The following is a 15,493-nucleotide window of genomic DNA, read 5'->3' as shown; positions in this document are numbered from 1 at the left end:
TTATTTACTGTGTCATTTGGCATATTGTACCCCTTCCCTACCTTTTTCACATTCAGCAAAATTTTGAATGTGGAAGAGTAAAATATGGTTTCGATACTCTCTCCAGAGCATCAGGTTTCTGAAAAGAGCTGACACAGAGCACTTTTACAACCAAATCTAATATAAAAGCACTGAGTATATGCAAATACAGCACCAAGCCAAATTTCAGAAATAAACTAAAGAGGCTATGAATTCATGTGATGCCATCTTCAAGATGAGACCTTCATCCTGCATTCCAGTTCCTTTCTGGTAGACAAGCCTCAAACAACTCTGACCTCGAATGGTTTCACCCCTGCTGTAGATGCACACCTGGGCCAGCAACAGACAGAGCGAGGAGCTCATTAATTCTCACATTTTTGGCAGTGCTTGTTCAGACATATATGCCCCACCCCCATCCTGTTCTACTTAAGTGTTTAAAGGAAATGAAGCCACAAAAAAAAAAAAAAAAAAGGAGAACAAAAAGAGATGTAACACATTTTGTCTCCTGCCCCCTACCACCTCCCTCCTCTCTGTCCTCCTCCCCACACAGAGCTACTCTACCCCAGTTTGGCTCTAGTGTGACATCCCTGCCTGTTTGAGGGAGGAATATGAGCAGGGACTGCTACTGCAGCAAAGTGACACTCAGAAGCCACAAGTTTCTGTAGACAGTCTACACTAGACCGAAGCCAGAGCAATGGCATTATCGCTGGAAGAATTTGTGCACTCCCTTGACCTCAGGACCCTCCCTAGAGTCCTAGAAATCCAATCGGGCATCTATTTTGAAGGTAAGCACTCTTAATTCCTTAGCTGACTAGAAAGTACTAATAAAGTGCATACTCTAAGTAATTGGAAAGGGAAATTTTAATAGAGAGAACATGTGTTCTGTTGAACAAAAGATGATCATAAAAGAGAGAGTAATTAACTGATGAATGGTCAGGATCCACTAGTGCTGGAGAAGGAAAAAAGTAGACAGGACATGGGGTGGAGGGGGAAGAGGAATCAAATGAATATTCTTGAGATTTTCTGTAGGCCTTTAATAGTTCAATGTAAATGGGTCTCATGCATCGAAAAACAGAAAAATACGTCATGACTTCTGATGACTCAGTATTTCTTTTTCATTGAAATTGTTTGTGATCAACAATAACAGTTTAAAATTACTTATATTTATGTTTCTATATTTGATCTTAGCCAAAAGGCCAAGATACGATTATTTATGTTTCCAGAATACTAAAAATAAAATCTGTTCTTTTTTTTTGTTCTAAAACAAAAGCAACTATCAATAGCATAGCATTTAGAAAGAAATATTTTTCAAGTTCTTAACCTCTTTTACATGTTACTTATATCAATATTTTTCTCATTCTTCTATAGCAGCCTAACTTCTTAAATAATGACATTTTTAATTTAAAGGTGTAGGGATTAATGTTTATTAATTATAGATAATTTTTTAAGAATCTATGTTGAAAAGTTACAGTTCAATTAAAATGATTAAATAAGAAGTTAGTGACTTTTTGTGTAACTTCCTCTGTTAATTCACATAAAAGAACATTAAAACTGCAAATAGATACTCTAGATTCTTTGTGTGATGGGTTTGAATACATACAATTCAGAGACTTTTTCTAGGCAAATATTTATTTCTGGTCCCAAGACTGGTAGAATTGAAGCAGTAGTTGGATCAGGTCCAGACAAACTACTGGGAAATAAAGAATTGTCGGTCACAAGTCTTTGCTGTTCATAGAAAAATTAATGTATTTGATACTATGTTATGAAATAAAAGAAAGACTGAGAAATGCCAGCTCTAGTTAACAAACACATTAGCTTAGTATAAATTTTGTTAATTCATTTGTAAGTTGGTTATTTGGAATCAGACCATGTTTTGTCACATACAAATGTCTCTGTTTTTAATTCAACCTCAAATCCTTTATTTATTTTTGTCTCATGGTTTGCACTTTGGAGTTTGTGTGGTAAGTCATGTTTAGGTTATAATGATATTTTCTTATATTATTTTATATCAACTAACAGTTTTATATTTTACATTTAGTTTTGAGTTCATTTCAAGGGCACTCTGCTATGAGGTCTACCTAAGTCCTATTTTAGTTTTCTTTATACATTTAACCTGATTTCCAAGTAACTATTACTAAGTGGGCCATCCTTTGCTCATTAATTTATGTTGTTTCCTTTAAATCACATTAGTATGAGCTCACATGTTATTAACCCTTCTCTGAAATGTTTCTCTTATTCACTTAGTCTTTTTTTTAATTTACTATGCTAAACATTATACTTTTTTGTTACTATGACTTTGGAATATTTTTCATTGTATAGTCAGTATGAACACCAATACTTTGTTTGCACTCTTTTTTTTCTAAGTTGACCTAGCTTTTAATAGACTTATCAAGTAAGTTTTTTTTTTTTAATCAGTTGATTCTGTATGAAAGCCAACTGGCATTTTTATTGAATATTATTGATTTTATGGATTAGGTTGAAAAGAACTGATATTTTTATATTGCCTTACAAAAGAACTCTCCATGTTTCCTACCATTATGCTATTTTTAAATTACAAAGTATGCATTTTCATGTTACCATTACCCTGGTCAAGAAATAGAAAATCAGGGGACCAGAAGTTGGCATAATGGCTATGTTGCTGGACTCCCATGTAGTTGACCACGGTTTGAGTCTCAGACCTTGTGGCTTAAACTCACACCGGGCGCATGTGGGTGAGTGTCCAAAATTCTGAGAGGAGAGTGGAGGAGAAGGGACTGCAGTGTGGCCATCATCCCCCCTGAGGGGGGGGGGTGATTTCTCACTTTCTGTCTCTCTGTCTCTGTCTTTCTGCCATGTTGGATGGTATTTATATAATCATCTATGGTAGGTAAAAAAAAAAAAGCTTGCTAAATTGCTGTTCTAGTTTACATTCTCACCAAATTATGTGAGCATTCCAATTAAAACATACTCTTGGTGATACTTTACATTATTAGTCTTCTTAATTTTCATCATTCAGGTAGAAGTATAAAGGTAGTGCATGTTTTAGTTTTCATCTCCCTGATGCCTAATGAGATTGAGCACCTTTTCATATACTTACTAGTCTTTCAGAAATGCTGTTATGAGCAGATTGTTCAAACCACTTATTCACTTTCCTGTTGAATTTTGTAAATGTTTATTATTAACTTGATTACATATTTGTATATATTGGGTTGTCAGGAAAGTCAGGATACATTTTTGCATTAAAAACATTACTAATCAGCCATAAAAAACAACAAAACCCTGGCTTTTGAGAAAAAGTGGAAGAATATGGAAGATTTACTGCTGAGTGAAGCAAGCCAGGTTATGAAGGAGAGACACTTTATGTCCCCACTTACTATATACTGAGTGTCTGCACTCTGTAACTGAAACTGATTGACCTAAGATTGTACAAACACAAGAGATGGGGGTTAGTGCCAGAAGTGGAGTGTGTGGAGAAGAGGGACCTAAGGAAGGACATTTGGATGAGGGATACGGAGAGAGAGCATTGACGGGATGAGGAGGTGTGGTGTTATTGGTGGAAGATACTCTGATCACCTGGACTGGGGAGAAATGTTCATACACATACTGAAATGTTCACTTTGTAAGCTAAGTAATATGACTGAATTTATATAAAAAAAAATTAAAATAAAAAAGTGAAAAAAAAACATAAGAAAATGCATCCTGACTTTCCCGACAACCTAATATTTAGGATACTGACCCTTTGTCAGTTTTCTATGTGGCAAATATACTCTCTTCAGAATATAGCTTGACAATTCATATCCTTAATGGTATCTTTTGATGGGTGGAAGTTTTTAAGTTTAGTATTAGAATAGTCAACTTATATTTATTTTCCTTTTGGTGTATTTTCTGAGTTTGTTTTTATCTCAAGTTCATGAAAATATTCTTTATTAGCTTCTAGAAAATCTGAGATGTTTACTCTCACCTGCAGATCTGCAATCTACCTGGGACTGATTTTTTAGGATAGGGTTTGAAGTTGAGACCAACTTTTATTTGATTCTTCTATAAGCCAATTGGTGAATGATATTTATTAAACAAGCGTTATCCTATTGCCTTACTGTGTTACCTTATTGATAAACCATTATCATACATGCTTGGTTCTCTTTTTGAAACTTCTATTCTGTTCTACTCATCAAATTCTTATCCTCATGTCAATTTCACACTTTTTAAATTAATGTAGATTTGTAACAATATCTAACATATACTTGATATTGGATACTAATATGCAGCAGAACTGTGTTTCTTAAACTTAGTTTTATATTAGAAATGCCTGAGATGTGTTTAGAATATAGATGCCTGGATCTCTCCTTAAGAGAGAAAGATTTAATTATGAAAGAGTAGAACCATCAATTAGGTTTTAAAAAAGTCTCCACTTAAAATATACTGACTGTCTGCACTCATGGTTAGAAACAGAGTGATTACAGGACATAGAAACTTTGAAATTGGTTATACATTTTGGAGACAATGTGGAAGAGGGTGGGAGAAAGGGAGAATGTAAGGAAAGAAATTAAGGAAGAAAATAGAAAAGCATTTTCCAAGTGTTTCAAAACATTTGTGGGATACAGAAATGGGTTATTATCTATTGATGATAATGTGTTTTGTATCCTCAACTTGACCGATGTGAAGTGTATTTATGTTGGGTAAATTCAACTTACAAGTATCGTGATGTAATCTATATATCTATATATATAGATGTAATCTATCATGATGTGATCTATCTATAGATACATAGATATAGATATAGATAAAGATATAGATATAGATATAGATATAGATATACCTTCCTGATGATTTTGACATGTACCCAGATTCAAAAAGTATTACTGTAGAATAAGCTCTTCCAATTTATTATTATTCTCCAAGTTTGACTCAGTGCTCATATGCATTTTTAAATTATCCTACTAATTTCCACCTAGGTGTTTTGGAATTTTGATTAGTAGTACATTGGTTTGGAGAAAATTGGTGCAATTTTACTGTAGGTCTTCTGATCTTTAATTATGGTATAGCTCTCTAGTTATATGAGACTCTTCTCATTTCTGTCAATAATGTTTCATAATTTTTACAGCAATCTCAAACTTTTTTTAGATTTATTTTTAATTATTTGATTTTCTCATGCCATTATACATGGTATCTTTTAAAATCACCATCTTTTCTTTGCTGTATTTGAGTCTTAAGAATATATCTTCATTCTGGATTTGTTATGTGTACATTTGTGTTGTTTATGAATATTGATGGACTTTATTTCTTCTTTCCAATGTTTGTACTTTTTTCTTTATTCATGAAAGCACAGGCTAATACTTTAGTATACTATCAAATAACAGTGTGGTAAGAAACTTCCTTCTCTCATTCACAATGACAAAGAGAAAGTTTCAGTAATTCACCATTAACTATGTTTGTTTTAACTAAAAGAAGTTTTGTATTTTCTAACGTTTTTTCAAAAACCATGGGTGTATGTTTAATTTTACAGATACTCTTTCTGTTACTTTTATGATATTTTTTTTCTTTTACATTCATTTTTTGAAGTTTAAACATATCTATAGTTGGTGGAGTAAAACAAATTTGGTTATATATCACTGAATTTACTTTGTAAAATTTTAAAAGGATTTTTGTATCTTTTGAGACATTTTATTGGTTTATAGTTTTTATATCTTGTAATGTATTTCTTGTATAACTTTCATATCAAGATAATTTGAACTTATATAACAAAACACACTTTAGATTACTTATTAGAGCTTAAAAACTGTCTCTATAGAGATCTTATGTATCTTAGACAAGTTCCTAAAATGTACTTACATATACATATGTGTGTCTGTGTGTGTATATACACAACTATATACAATCATACATATATATTCTGTATTCACAAATATCCTATTGCTTCTGTTTTCCTATTGGTGATAACTGAAGAGAAGAAATACAAGTAAATACAATCAGCAGTACTAATGAGTACCTTATTCATCCTAAGTTATTTTATTTCATTGTTTTTTCCTAATAGGTAACATTAGGTACATTGAGAAACATGTCTTTTTTCTTTTTTTTAGAATTATATTATTCATTTAATTTTATTTGTTATAATTAGACCAGAGAGAGACAGAGAGAGAGAAAGGGAAGGTAAGAAAGCAAAGTGCCAGTTCCGGGAGTCTAACCACGGTTGACCAGGTGGGAGTCCAGTGCCTTAACCACTATGCCACCTCCCAGCCTCAACATGTCTCTTTTCTAACATTTTTTATAACTATTTACTGTTGTTTCTTTTTTTTCACTTTTGTAGTACAGGTCAGGACCTCTAGTTGTATGTGAGGCAATTGTGTATATTTACTCTATTCTTACTCATTAAAAAAAAAAAAAAATTAACATTACTTCATTATGTGTAATGCTCTTATGTATTTGCCCTTTCTAAATTAAGAAAATTCCCATCTACACTTTACTTTCTAGATTTATTATGTCATAATAGTTATTGAGCTTTATGTTATTTCATCAAGATAATGTGATTTGCATTATTTAGTCTGTTTAGATGAGTTACCTTTAAAGATATTTTGAACATTAAAAAATTCTTTTGTTAAACAACTATTTCATTTAACTTTATTTATTTATTTATTTTATTTTGACTAGAGAGGGACAAAGTGAGAAAGAGAAAGTGAGAGAGAGAGAAGGAAAGCGAGAAAGTAAGCCACTAGGTCCAGGATTTTAATCGTGGTCGGCCATGTGGGAGTTCAGTGACCTTAACCACCACACCACCTGCCAACCCCTAAAAAATCTTTTATATTATATATACATTTTAAAGACATAATGCAAACATTTGATATTAAATGTAAGATATTAGTATATAATCATAATTACAGTAAGACAATAGACTTATCTGTTTTAGATTTATGGTAACTATTAGGTCATTGGGAAAGTCATGACATATTTTCCTATGTTTTTCTATGCAAAAATGTGTCATGATTTCCCAATGACATAATAACTTGTTCTGACCATGGTGGCATAGATAGTAGGGATATTGCTGCAAAGTTCTGGAGTCTTATGGAAGGGCTCTGGGTTCACGTCCTGGTCTACCTGAACACGATGCATGCACCCATAGACACACATGTAATCTTGGCTGACTGCAGAGCTCAGGGGAGGATTATGATGTGAAGTCCCTGTTGAGAGTGAATGTTTCTTCTCTTATGAAGGAAATAAATAACTGCATTTAAAAAACAATGACAAAAAAGATAACTTGAGCTTTCTTTTTTTTTTTTGGAGAGGTTTTTTGCTAGAGGGCGCATGCGCTCGCCAGACAGAGAGAGACAGAGAGATAGAAAGCGAGAAATCACCCCCCAGGGGGGATGGGCACGCCGCAATTCCTTCTCCTCCATTCTCCTCTCGGGATCTTGGGCACACACGCACACGTGCCAGGCGTGAGTTTAAGCCAGGGCTCGAACCGCAGTCAACTACATGGGAGTCCAGTGACATAGCCATTGCGCTAACTGCTGGTTCCCAATAGCATCGTTTTTTTGATGATTTTTCATTAGGGACTATTTTGTAAAATAATAATATTAATCAGTCTTTATTTTGTATTTGGTATTGGTCATTTTCTGGGCATTTCTTTCCACGATTTTGGTCTTTTTAAGTGCAAGGAAATATATTGTTCATCCTCTTTCTGCTGTTTGTATCAGTGGAGGATGGAGCCAAATTTCTCCCATTCTGTACTATCGACTTCATGACAGGTGATTTTGGTAGAAGGGAGAGTTGAGGGAAATTGAAAAAGGCTGATGTCAAGTGATATGAGCTACTGGGGCGTTTGATTGAATACTACCGACTGACAACCACACTGATAACAAGAAGTGTGTTATTCTCCATAGCATATTGTTCAAACACTTGTGACTTTGGGAAGGTAAGCTCTATCTTCATATCATCCTAATGATATGAAGCATGGAACTGTGGGTAATATACTCAGAGAGATGGTTTTATGGCCAACTTAAAACATCCACATTTGTTTTGTCCTCTGTTAAGAAAAATAGGCTTGATTATAACCCTGAGGGTTGAGGTAAAGATTAAATGAGCTATCATAAATCATGTAGCAAAATGACTTGGTCTATGGTAATCTTGCAGTTAATCATATCATTATTATTATTATTGTTACTTTAGTGTTGTTTTATTTTAAGGAAAAGTGATCAATTGCTATTGAAAGGTAAAACCTAATTTCAATTTCTCCACTCTTTTACATATCAACATGAATTTGGAGATAAAATAGTAAAAATTAAAACATTAACAATAAAGCCACTATGCAAAACCAAAAGAGAATATTAAAGTAGGGACTTTCTAAAAAGTAAATTTATAGAATTAATTTATAAACAAGAATGATAAATGTTAATTTACAAATGTTTAATTTCATAAATTTACTAAATAAAAACCTTTCTCTTTGCAAAAATCAAAGCACACATAGGAGTGGAATAAAGAAAAAACTAAAACCTAAGGAAATATTCACAGTGTCTACAGCAGATAGTACATATCCTGAGTGTGTAAGGAATTACTAAGTGACAATAAACAAAAGTGAATTAATATGAAATTTAAAAAGGGGCAAAAGGTGTAAAATGCAGTCCCTATGCCATCATAGCATAAAAAGATTTTCAAATTTACCAAAAAAGTATAAGTAAGAAATTATTTATTTTTAAGTCATAGATATTAAAAGCTTTACAAAATCCAGTGTAGGCACAGACGTGCAGAAATGAGAGGCGCAGATAGTGTTGTGTAAACTGCTACAGGTGTTCTAGGTAGCAACAGAGTAATGTGCATCAATCTGTGAATAAACCCTAGAACTTAACTTTAAAATATAGTTACAAAATATAAAAATAATGATGACACAAGAAAATTCATAGAACCATGTTTAATAGCATGGGATAGCTTGCATATTTTCCAATGAAACTTTATCAGACATCATTTCAAAGGGTTAGAATTAAAGTTGGGGGGAAAAGCAAACTCTTCTCTTGAAGCTTATAATCCAGTGTATGAGACAAATGGCAAACAAATTAAAGATTTAAAATGTATGCAATTGTCAAAAAGAGCTAAGTAGACAGTAAGGCAAAACAAAGGGGAGTGGAAGATAGGGTGACCCTGGTAGATTATCTCGGAGATAAAATTTGAGCAGGAACTTGAATAAAGTGAGAACTGAATATCACACCCCTTGGAAGAAAAATATTCCTGCCAGAGACAGGGCAAGAACAAATTTTTTAAGAGCGTGCTTCATCTGGGTAAGAAACAGGGAGGAGGGCAGAGAGCTGAAGCAGAGATTGAGGGCAGGGGCAATGAGCATGAGACTAGAAATAGAATAGGCCCAGATATCTCAGGCCAGAGAAATACTTCAGGTGGAGCCCAGTGTGGCTGGGAAAATGGGCAGGACCTGTGAGATAAGATGGTCAGGGAAGGCCATTCTGAACTGATTTTGAAGTGGAGACCTGAATACTGAGAAAAGATCTGAGAGATGAGTGATCCGGAGTGAACAGGTAGTGCTAGCAGGTAGAGATGCAAAGAAGCTTTGTTTGAGGAAAAAGAAAAAAAATATCCTTATACCTGGAGCATTCGTAAAGCAGAGAGGAAGCTTTACGTATGAAAAGAGGTTTAAGAGATGAGCAAGATCATTTTAAGGAGTTTGGATTTTTAAAGAAATGGCAATGACCAGTTTGAGCAGGAAATTGACAGGACCTAACTGGAATTTTAGGAGAACTGGCAGTTTTGGAGAGAGGAGGCAAGAGGGGGTGTCCAAGGAGAATAAAAAGACCAAGTAGAAGATCACACGGTCTTCCAGAAGAGAGATGATGATGCTTTATGTAAAGAGAAATAAGCAGTTCAGGACATGTTTTGGAGGCAGACGTGACCAGACTTGTCAATGGATTTCATACGGGTATGAGGGAGTGAGAGGGCTAAAGGATGAGTTCAAGAATTTGGACCTCCGCCACATGGTAAATGTTTGTCTTTTTGACAGAATCGGGAAAACCAGAGGAAGATGACGTTTGATGAGAAAAGTAGTCTGTTTCGGACATGTTACATACAAGTATCTATTATGCATCTTAGTGGGGGAATTTCTAGTAGACAATTAAAAAACTAGTTAGGGTCCGAGAAGGAGTTCATGGCTGGGATGCCCCACCTATGACCTAATTGATCAGGACATTATTTAATCATAAACTGCATTAATTTTTTAAAAAGAGGATGTATTTTTAAAATATGTATTTCTCTATTGATATTTATATTAATTCTAAAGCACAGCAATAATAAAAAAATTTAAAAAAACAAAGCAAAGATAAAATTAATATTTTAAGTAATACATTTATTAATACTATAAACCCATTTTTCTCTCACAAAAGTTAACTTTATTATAGCACATAATTCTTATAATATTTTTAGCAAAAGCAATATTACTGAATTTTATTAAAATTTTAGATGTTTCCATAATTGAATACTTCAACACTTTTGAAAATATTGATTAAACACCATGTAATACAGTGATTAAAAGGCTTCTAATTTAATTCATTCCAATACTTGTTTTTGAATGACAGCTATTAAAAATATCTCACAAAATTTCAATATGTATTATATCTAATTTACTCAGCAGGTATATCATTACTATCTGTGGCCACCATCTAGATGTGAAATCATCTTCTTAATAAACCCGATCCAGGCAGTTTGGTTAGATAGCAATTGTATGAAGCTCACGACAAGATTGTACTCGTAGAAGTGTCACTGCCATTTCCTTCTTGATAGGCTCTGCAATCTTTATTTCTCCAGTATCTTTGTAGGCATCTTGTAAAGTTATTTCCTACTTGGTGACAGCTAGTATGGTTAAAATTAGATTATTGCAATTCTTAAATTAACTTATCTGACACATAAACTCCATTATATTGAAGTATATTGAAAAGTTAATGAATGGATTAGGGTAATTCTTTTAACTCTCATATGTTGAAATTGGCAGTCTGTCTCATATATTGTATACTATGCCTGTCATGTGACTATCTGATGTAAGAATAAATGAGTTTTTAATATTAAATGGTAGTAAGTTTAAAATTAAATGTTAGTAAATCTTTATGTTAAAGTTAGTATCATTTAATTTTCTTATTTTTTTAATATGTGAATCAATATGCATTAAAGTTCTAATACTTTCGTCTCTTAACTTACCTCTTGTGATATTCTGTAGAAAATGTAGCTCATCTTGGGGACTCTGCTGGGAAATATCATAATTACCATCATAAATCCCTTCCAGATTAAAGTTCTGCATAATTATGATCTAGATTATAGATAAATTAACCTGCACTATCATGTCATTTTTAATTCTTTGGAAGAATATTTTATAACCAACAAATAGAATTTTTAAAATGATATTCATCTATTTCGTTTTTCTCCTTTGAGCGTGTGGGGTTACATTTGCCAGTCTTTGTGGTCATATTCATATAAGTTGCACTGGTGAATGTAATGAGAGCAGACATAATGATTTGGGTGCAGATGCTCTTAGAACCAGTTCATAGTTTATCATATTCCACTCTGGTAAGACTATGTCAGAATGGGATGTTCAACAGCCTGGATTGCTAAACAACTACAATTAGCATAGTCTATATAATCTTAATTAAATTGAACAATTCATCATATTTATAAAGCTATTTAATACTTGAAGGTCTCTCAAGAGATTATTATTATTTCCATTTTTCAGAGTCACCTATTTGCTGTGTTGTCTATCTCTGCTCTAACAATAAAACTTAGAGTAAGTTTTATTCTTGTTCTGCCTTCCTGAGCAGTTTATGTGAGAAACCCTATAGTAAATGCTATCATTATAGAACCAGCAATGTCTTTAAGATATTTTATGTAAATTTATTGATGGCAATTTGACTATACAAATTTGCTTGCTGAAGTAAACATGAATAAAAAATAACTAACAGTAGCTAATGTTTTTCTTGTCTTTTAATAACTTATTACTAATATCAATTTAACAAATATGACACTATGTGAACATGTCTTTTACAGATTTGATATGAGATATGAGAGTTCATATGGCAAAAATTTAGCCTATTTTAATGTCCATATAATTATTTATGGCTACTTGATTTTAATTGTTTTTATGATTTAATTTGATCAGCTAGGAACATAATAATAAAATCAGGGCAAATTTGGAAATTATAGTGTTGTATTCTACTTTCATATCTCATAGATTTATTTATTATTTTTTTAGAGAGGTATTGCTATAGGGCATGTGCGCTTGCCAGAAAGACAGAGAGAAACAGAGAGGCAGAAAGCGAGAAATCACCCCCCAGGGGGGATGGCCATGCTGCAATTCCTTCTCCTCCATTCTCCTCTCAGAATCTTGGGCATGCATGCACACATGCCCGGCGTGAGTTTAAGCCACTGGGTCCAGGACTTGAACCACAGACAACTACATGGGAGTCCAGCAACATAGCCATTGCACTAACTGCTGGTCCCATCATAGGTTTTGAATACTCAGACAAAACAAAAACATGTTTCACATTTTAATACATATTTGACACATTGATATTAGATTATAAAGACTCGAGGAGAATCAAATAATATAATGAAATATGACCTATTATATATTAAAAAAATAACTTCAACTACATAAAAACAGAGTATCAAGGGTCAACCTTTTAGTACAGTGGTCAAGACTCTGCAAAGAGAATCATATCCCATGTGGCTAACCACAATTTGAATTCTGGCCTGGACAATTTGAAAACACCCGGAGTCCAGCAACATAGCCATTGCACTAACTGCTGGTCCCATCATAGGTTTTGAATACTCAGACAAAACAAAAACATGTTTCACATTTTAATACATATTTGACACATTGATATTAGATTATAAAGACTCGAGGAGAATCAAATAATATAATGAAATATGACCTATTATATATTAAAAAAATAACTTCAACTACATAAAAACAGAGTATCAAGGGTCAACCTTTTAGTACAGTGGTCAAGACTCTGCAAAGAGAATCATATCCCATGTGGCTAACCACAATTTGAATTCTGGCCTGGACAATTTGAAAACACCCTGGCTGCATGGTCATGCATGCCCCAAATTCTGATGCAATGGAGAAATGGAGTTAAAGGGATTGTGATATGACCACACTCCACTAGGGTCTGCTTTCTCTCTCTTCTCTTTCTTTCTAACTCTCTCTCATGGGTGCATGTGCCCTCTGGCCCTTAAAAATATATATTTATTAAAGAAAAGCATTAAATTTCTAAAGTAGAGGGGTAGGATGGTTATGTTGCTGGACTCCCACATGGGCAACCTTGGTTCAAGTGTTGGACCTGGTGGATTGCTTACTCACTTTCCTCTCTCTCTCTCTCCTCTCTCTTTGTCTCTCTTGTGATCATATATGCCCTGCAACAAATTTAAAAAATAATAATATTTTAAATGAAAGTTTTTAAGGTGGAAATTTTCTACATATTTCCAGATTCTGTTGCGTTTCATAGGTATGACACTGCCTTTGAGATTCAAGATGATCTGTACTCACACATGTTGAAATCCAAAACTTTTTCTATCTAAGCTTTTAAAATAGGCAAAACTGGTGGTATCCTGCAACCAAAAATTGACAAGGATTCATTAAATAAATATGCTTGCTCTATTGCGTCAATGATGTGTGGTTGGATACTAAAATGACTGGATGGAATTAGGTAATCTTAAATGCCCAGTTTCAGTTAAAAATATTCTGGAAATGTATTGAGTCAATAATATGCAAAATTTTTATTTTGAGTCACATCCAAGTGCATATACCCTATACAGGATAATGTTTAAAAAAAGGAAAAGAAAAAGAGATAATATTGTTTTAACTGATGTTTGATTTTCTTTGCTTTTATAACTTTGGAAACATTTATTTTGTGCTGGATAAGACTTGACACTGGCCACTAGAATGCCTTCAGGCCATACACTACAGGCCAAGAAGAAATTATCTTTTTTTGTATAATTAGAAATTACATTTTTGAAAATAAGAGTAAAAACATTTGAAGTTTAAGAATATAAATTTGAAGCTTACAAGTTTAATGCATTTGTGTAAGTGTGTTTAGAGGAGAATACTTTTCTCCCCTTAAATTTTGTTTAAGCAGATCTTATTTTAGAAAAAAGAGCCCTAAAACAGGTGAATTAAAAATAAGCAAAGAAACTTAGATGAAAGTAATTTCAATTGTATCATTTTGAAAAACTGCAGAGGAAAATAACTGCCAGATTTATTTTAAAAATTGCTTACTTATATAGAGATGTACTCAAAAGTGGGCATTACCATATAATGTAGCATATTATCTACATCTGTAGAGTGTTCATACTTAAATATTTCTTTTTTTTTTTTTTAGAAGTTTTTGCTATAGGGCACGTGTGCTCACCAGAAAGACAGAGAGGCAAAAAGCGAGTAATCACCCCTCAGGGGGGATGGCCACACCACAATCCCTTCCCATCTATTCTCCTCTCAGGCTCTTGGGCACTCATACACACGCGCCCGGCATGAGTTTACATGACCCAGTCCAGTACTCGAACTATGGTCAACTGCATAGGAGTCCTGTGACATAGCCATTACGCTAACTGCTGGTCCCATTATTTCTAACTTTATTGTTAAATATAAACCTTGACTATGGACTAAGTCACAGAATGGAGTACTGACAAATAATTTTTCATATGATTATATAAATATAGATTATTCATATGTTCCCTTCATTTTATAAGTATAAAGAAATAATGAGTAAAAATACTGAGTAAAAGTATATTTTTGAACTATATGCTAGTTATCCAAATGTTGTGAAATGGAACTGTTGCTCAGGAATGTTAATTACCTAAATTCATTTTAATAGGTTCAAGTTATTGATCAATTATTTGACATCAGACAACATTTACTAAAGGACAATTGCCTTAACAGCAGCAATTCATGTTTTTGTCTATCATGATGTTGGTAGATTTTGTGAGGTACTGCTAGATGACTAGTGATGCAGCATTGAAATGGGAGAGAAACTTCAAGTTAGTGTATAATAGAAAATCAGAAAATGTGTGCTTAGAAATATCTGTCTTTGACAGGATGTTTAACCTCTTGAATTTAAGAACTCCACATTTTAATTATGGCATCTAATTTGTTTTCCAATAAACATTCAGAATCATTGCACCTTTCAAAGTCAAGATTTTAATAAGAGTTGTGATATGAGGGTTTTGTTTGTTTGTTTTTTGTTTTGTTTTGTTTTTGACATGGGTGTGTGTGCTTGCAAAAGAGAGACAGAAAGAGGGAAAGGGAGAGATCACCCCTCCATGGGCAATGGTATACTGCAATTCCTTCTCCTATCTTCTCTTCCTGGAATTTTGGGCATGCACTCACTTGTGCCTGGTGTGATTTTCAAGCTGCCACATTCAGGACTCAAACCTCAGTTGACCATGTGGGTGTCCAGTACCTTAACAATCACACCACCTGCTGGCCCAACATGAAATGTATTTAAATGAAACATACCTTTCC

At 33.5% G+C, this 15,493-nt stretch overlaps 1 protein-coding gene across 1 annotated transcript in view; it reads left to right on the top strand.

The window, feature by feature from the left end:
- Nucleotides 1-545: 545 nt before the first annotated feature.
- The window catches only part of THEMIS (thymocyte selection associated), a 203,662-nt gene continuing 188,714 nt past the window's right edge, over nucleotides 546-15,493 (top strand). The window contains exon 1 of the mRNA XM_014586185.2: nucleotides 546-803. Coding sequence (XP_014441671.1) covers nucleotides 713-803 — 91 coding nt within the window. The 5' untranslated portion in view covers nucleotides 546-712. The remainder of the gene's footprint in view (nucleotides 804-15,493) is intronic.

This window comes from Tupaia chinensis, unplaced genomic scaffold, assembly GCF_000334495.1.
Source record: "Tupaia chinensis unplaced genomic scaffold, TupChi_1.0 Scaffold000117_2, whole genome shotgun sequence".
NCBI lineage: Eukaryota > Metazoa > Chordata > Mammalia > Scandentia > Tupaiidae > Tupaia > Tupaia belangeri.
This window is presented reverse-complemented; position numbering and strand designations above follow the sequence as displayed.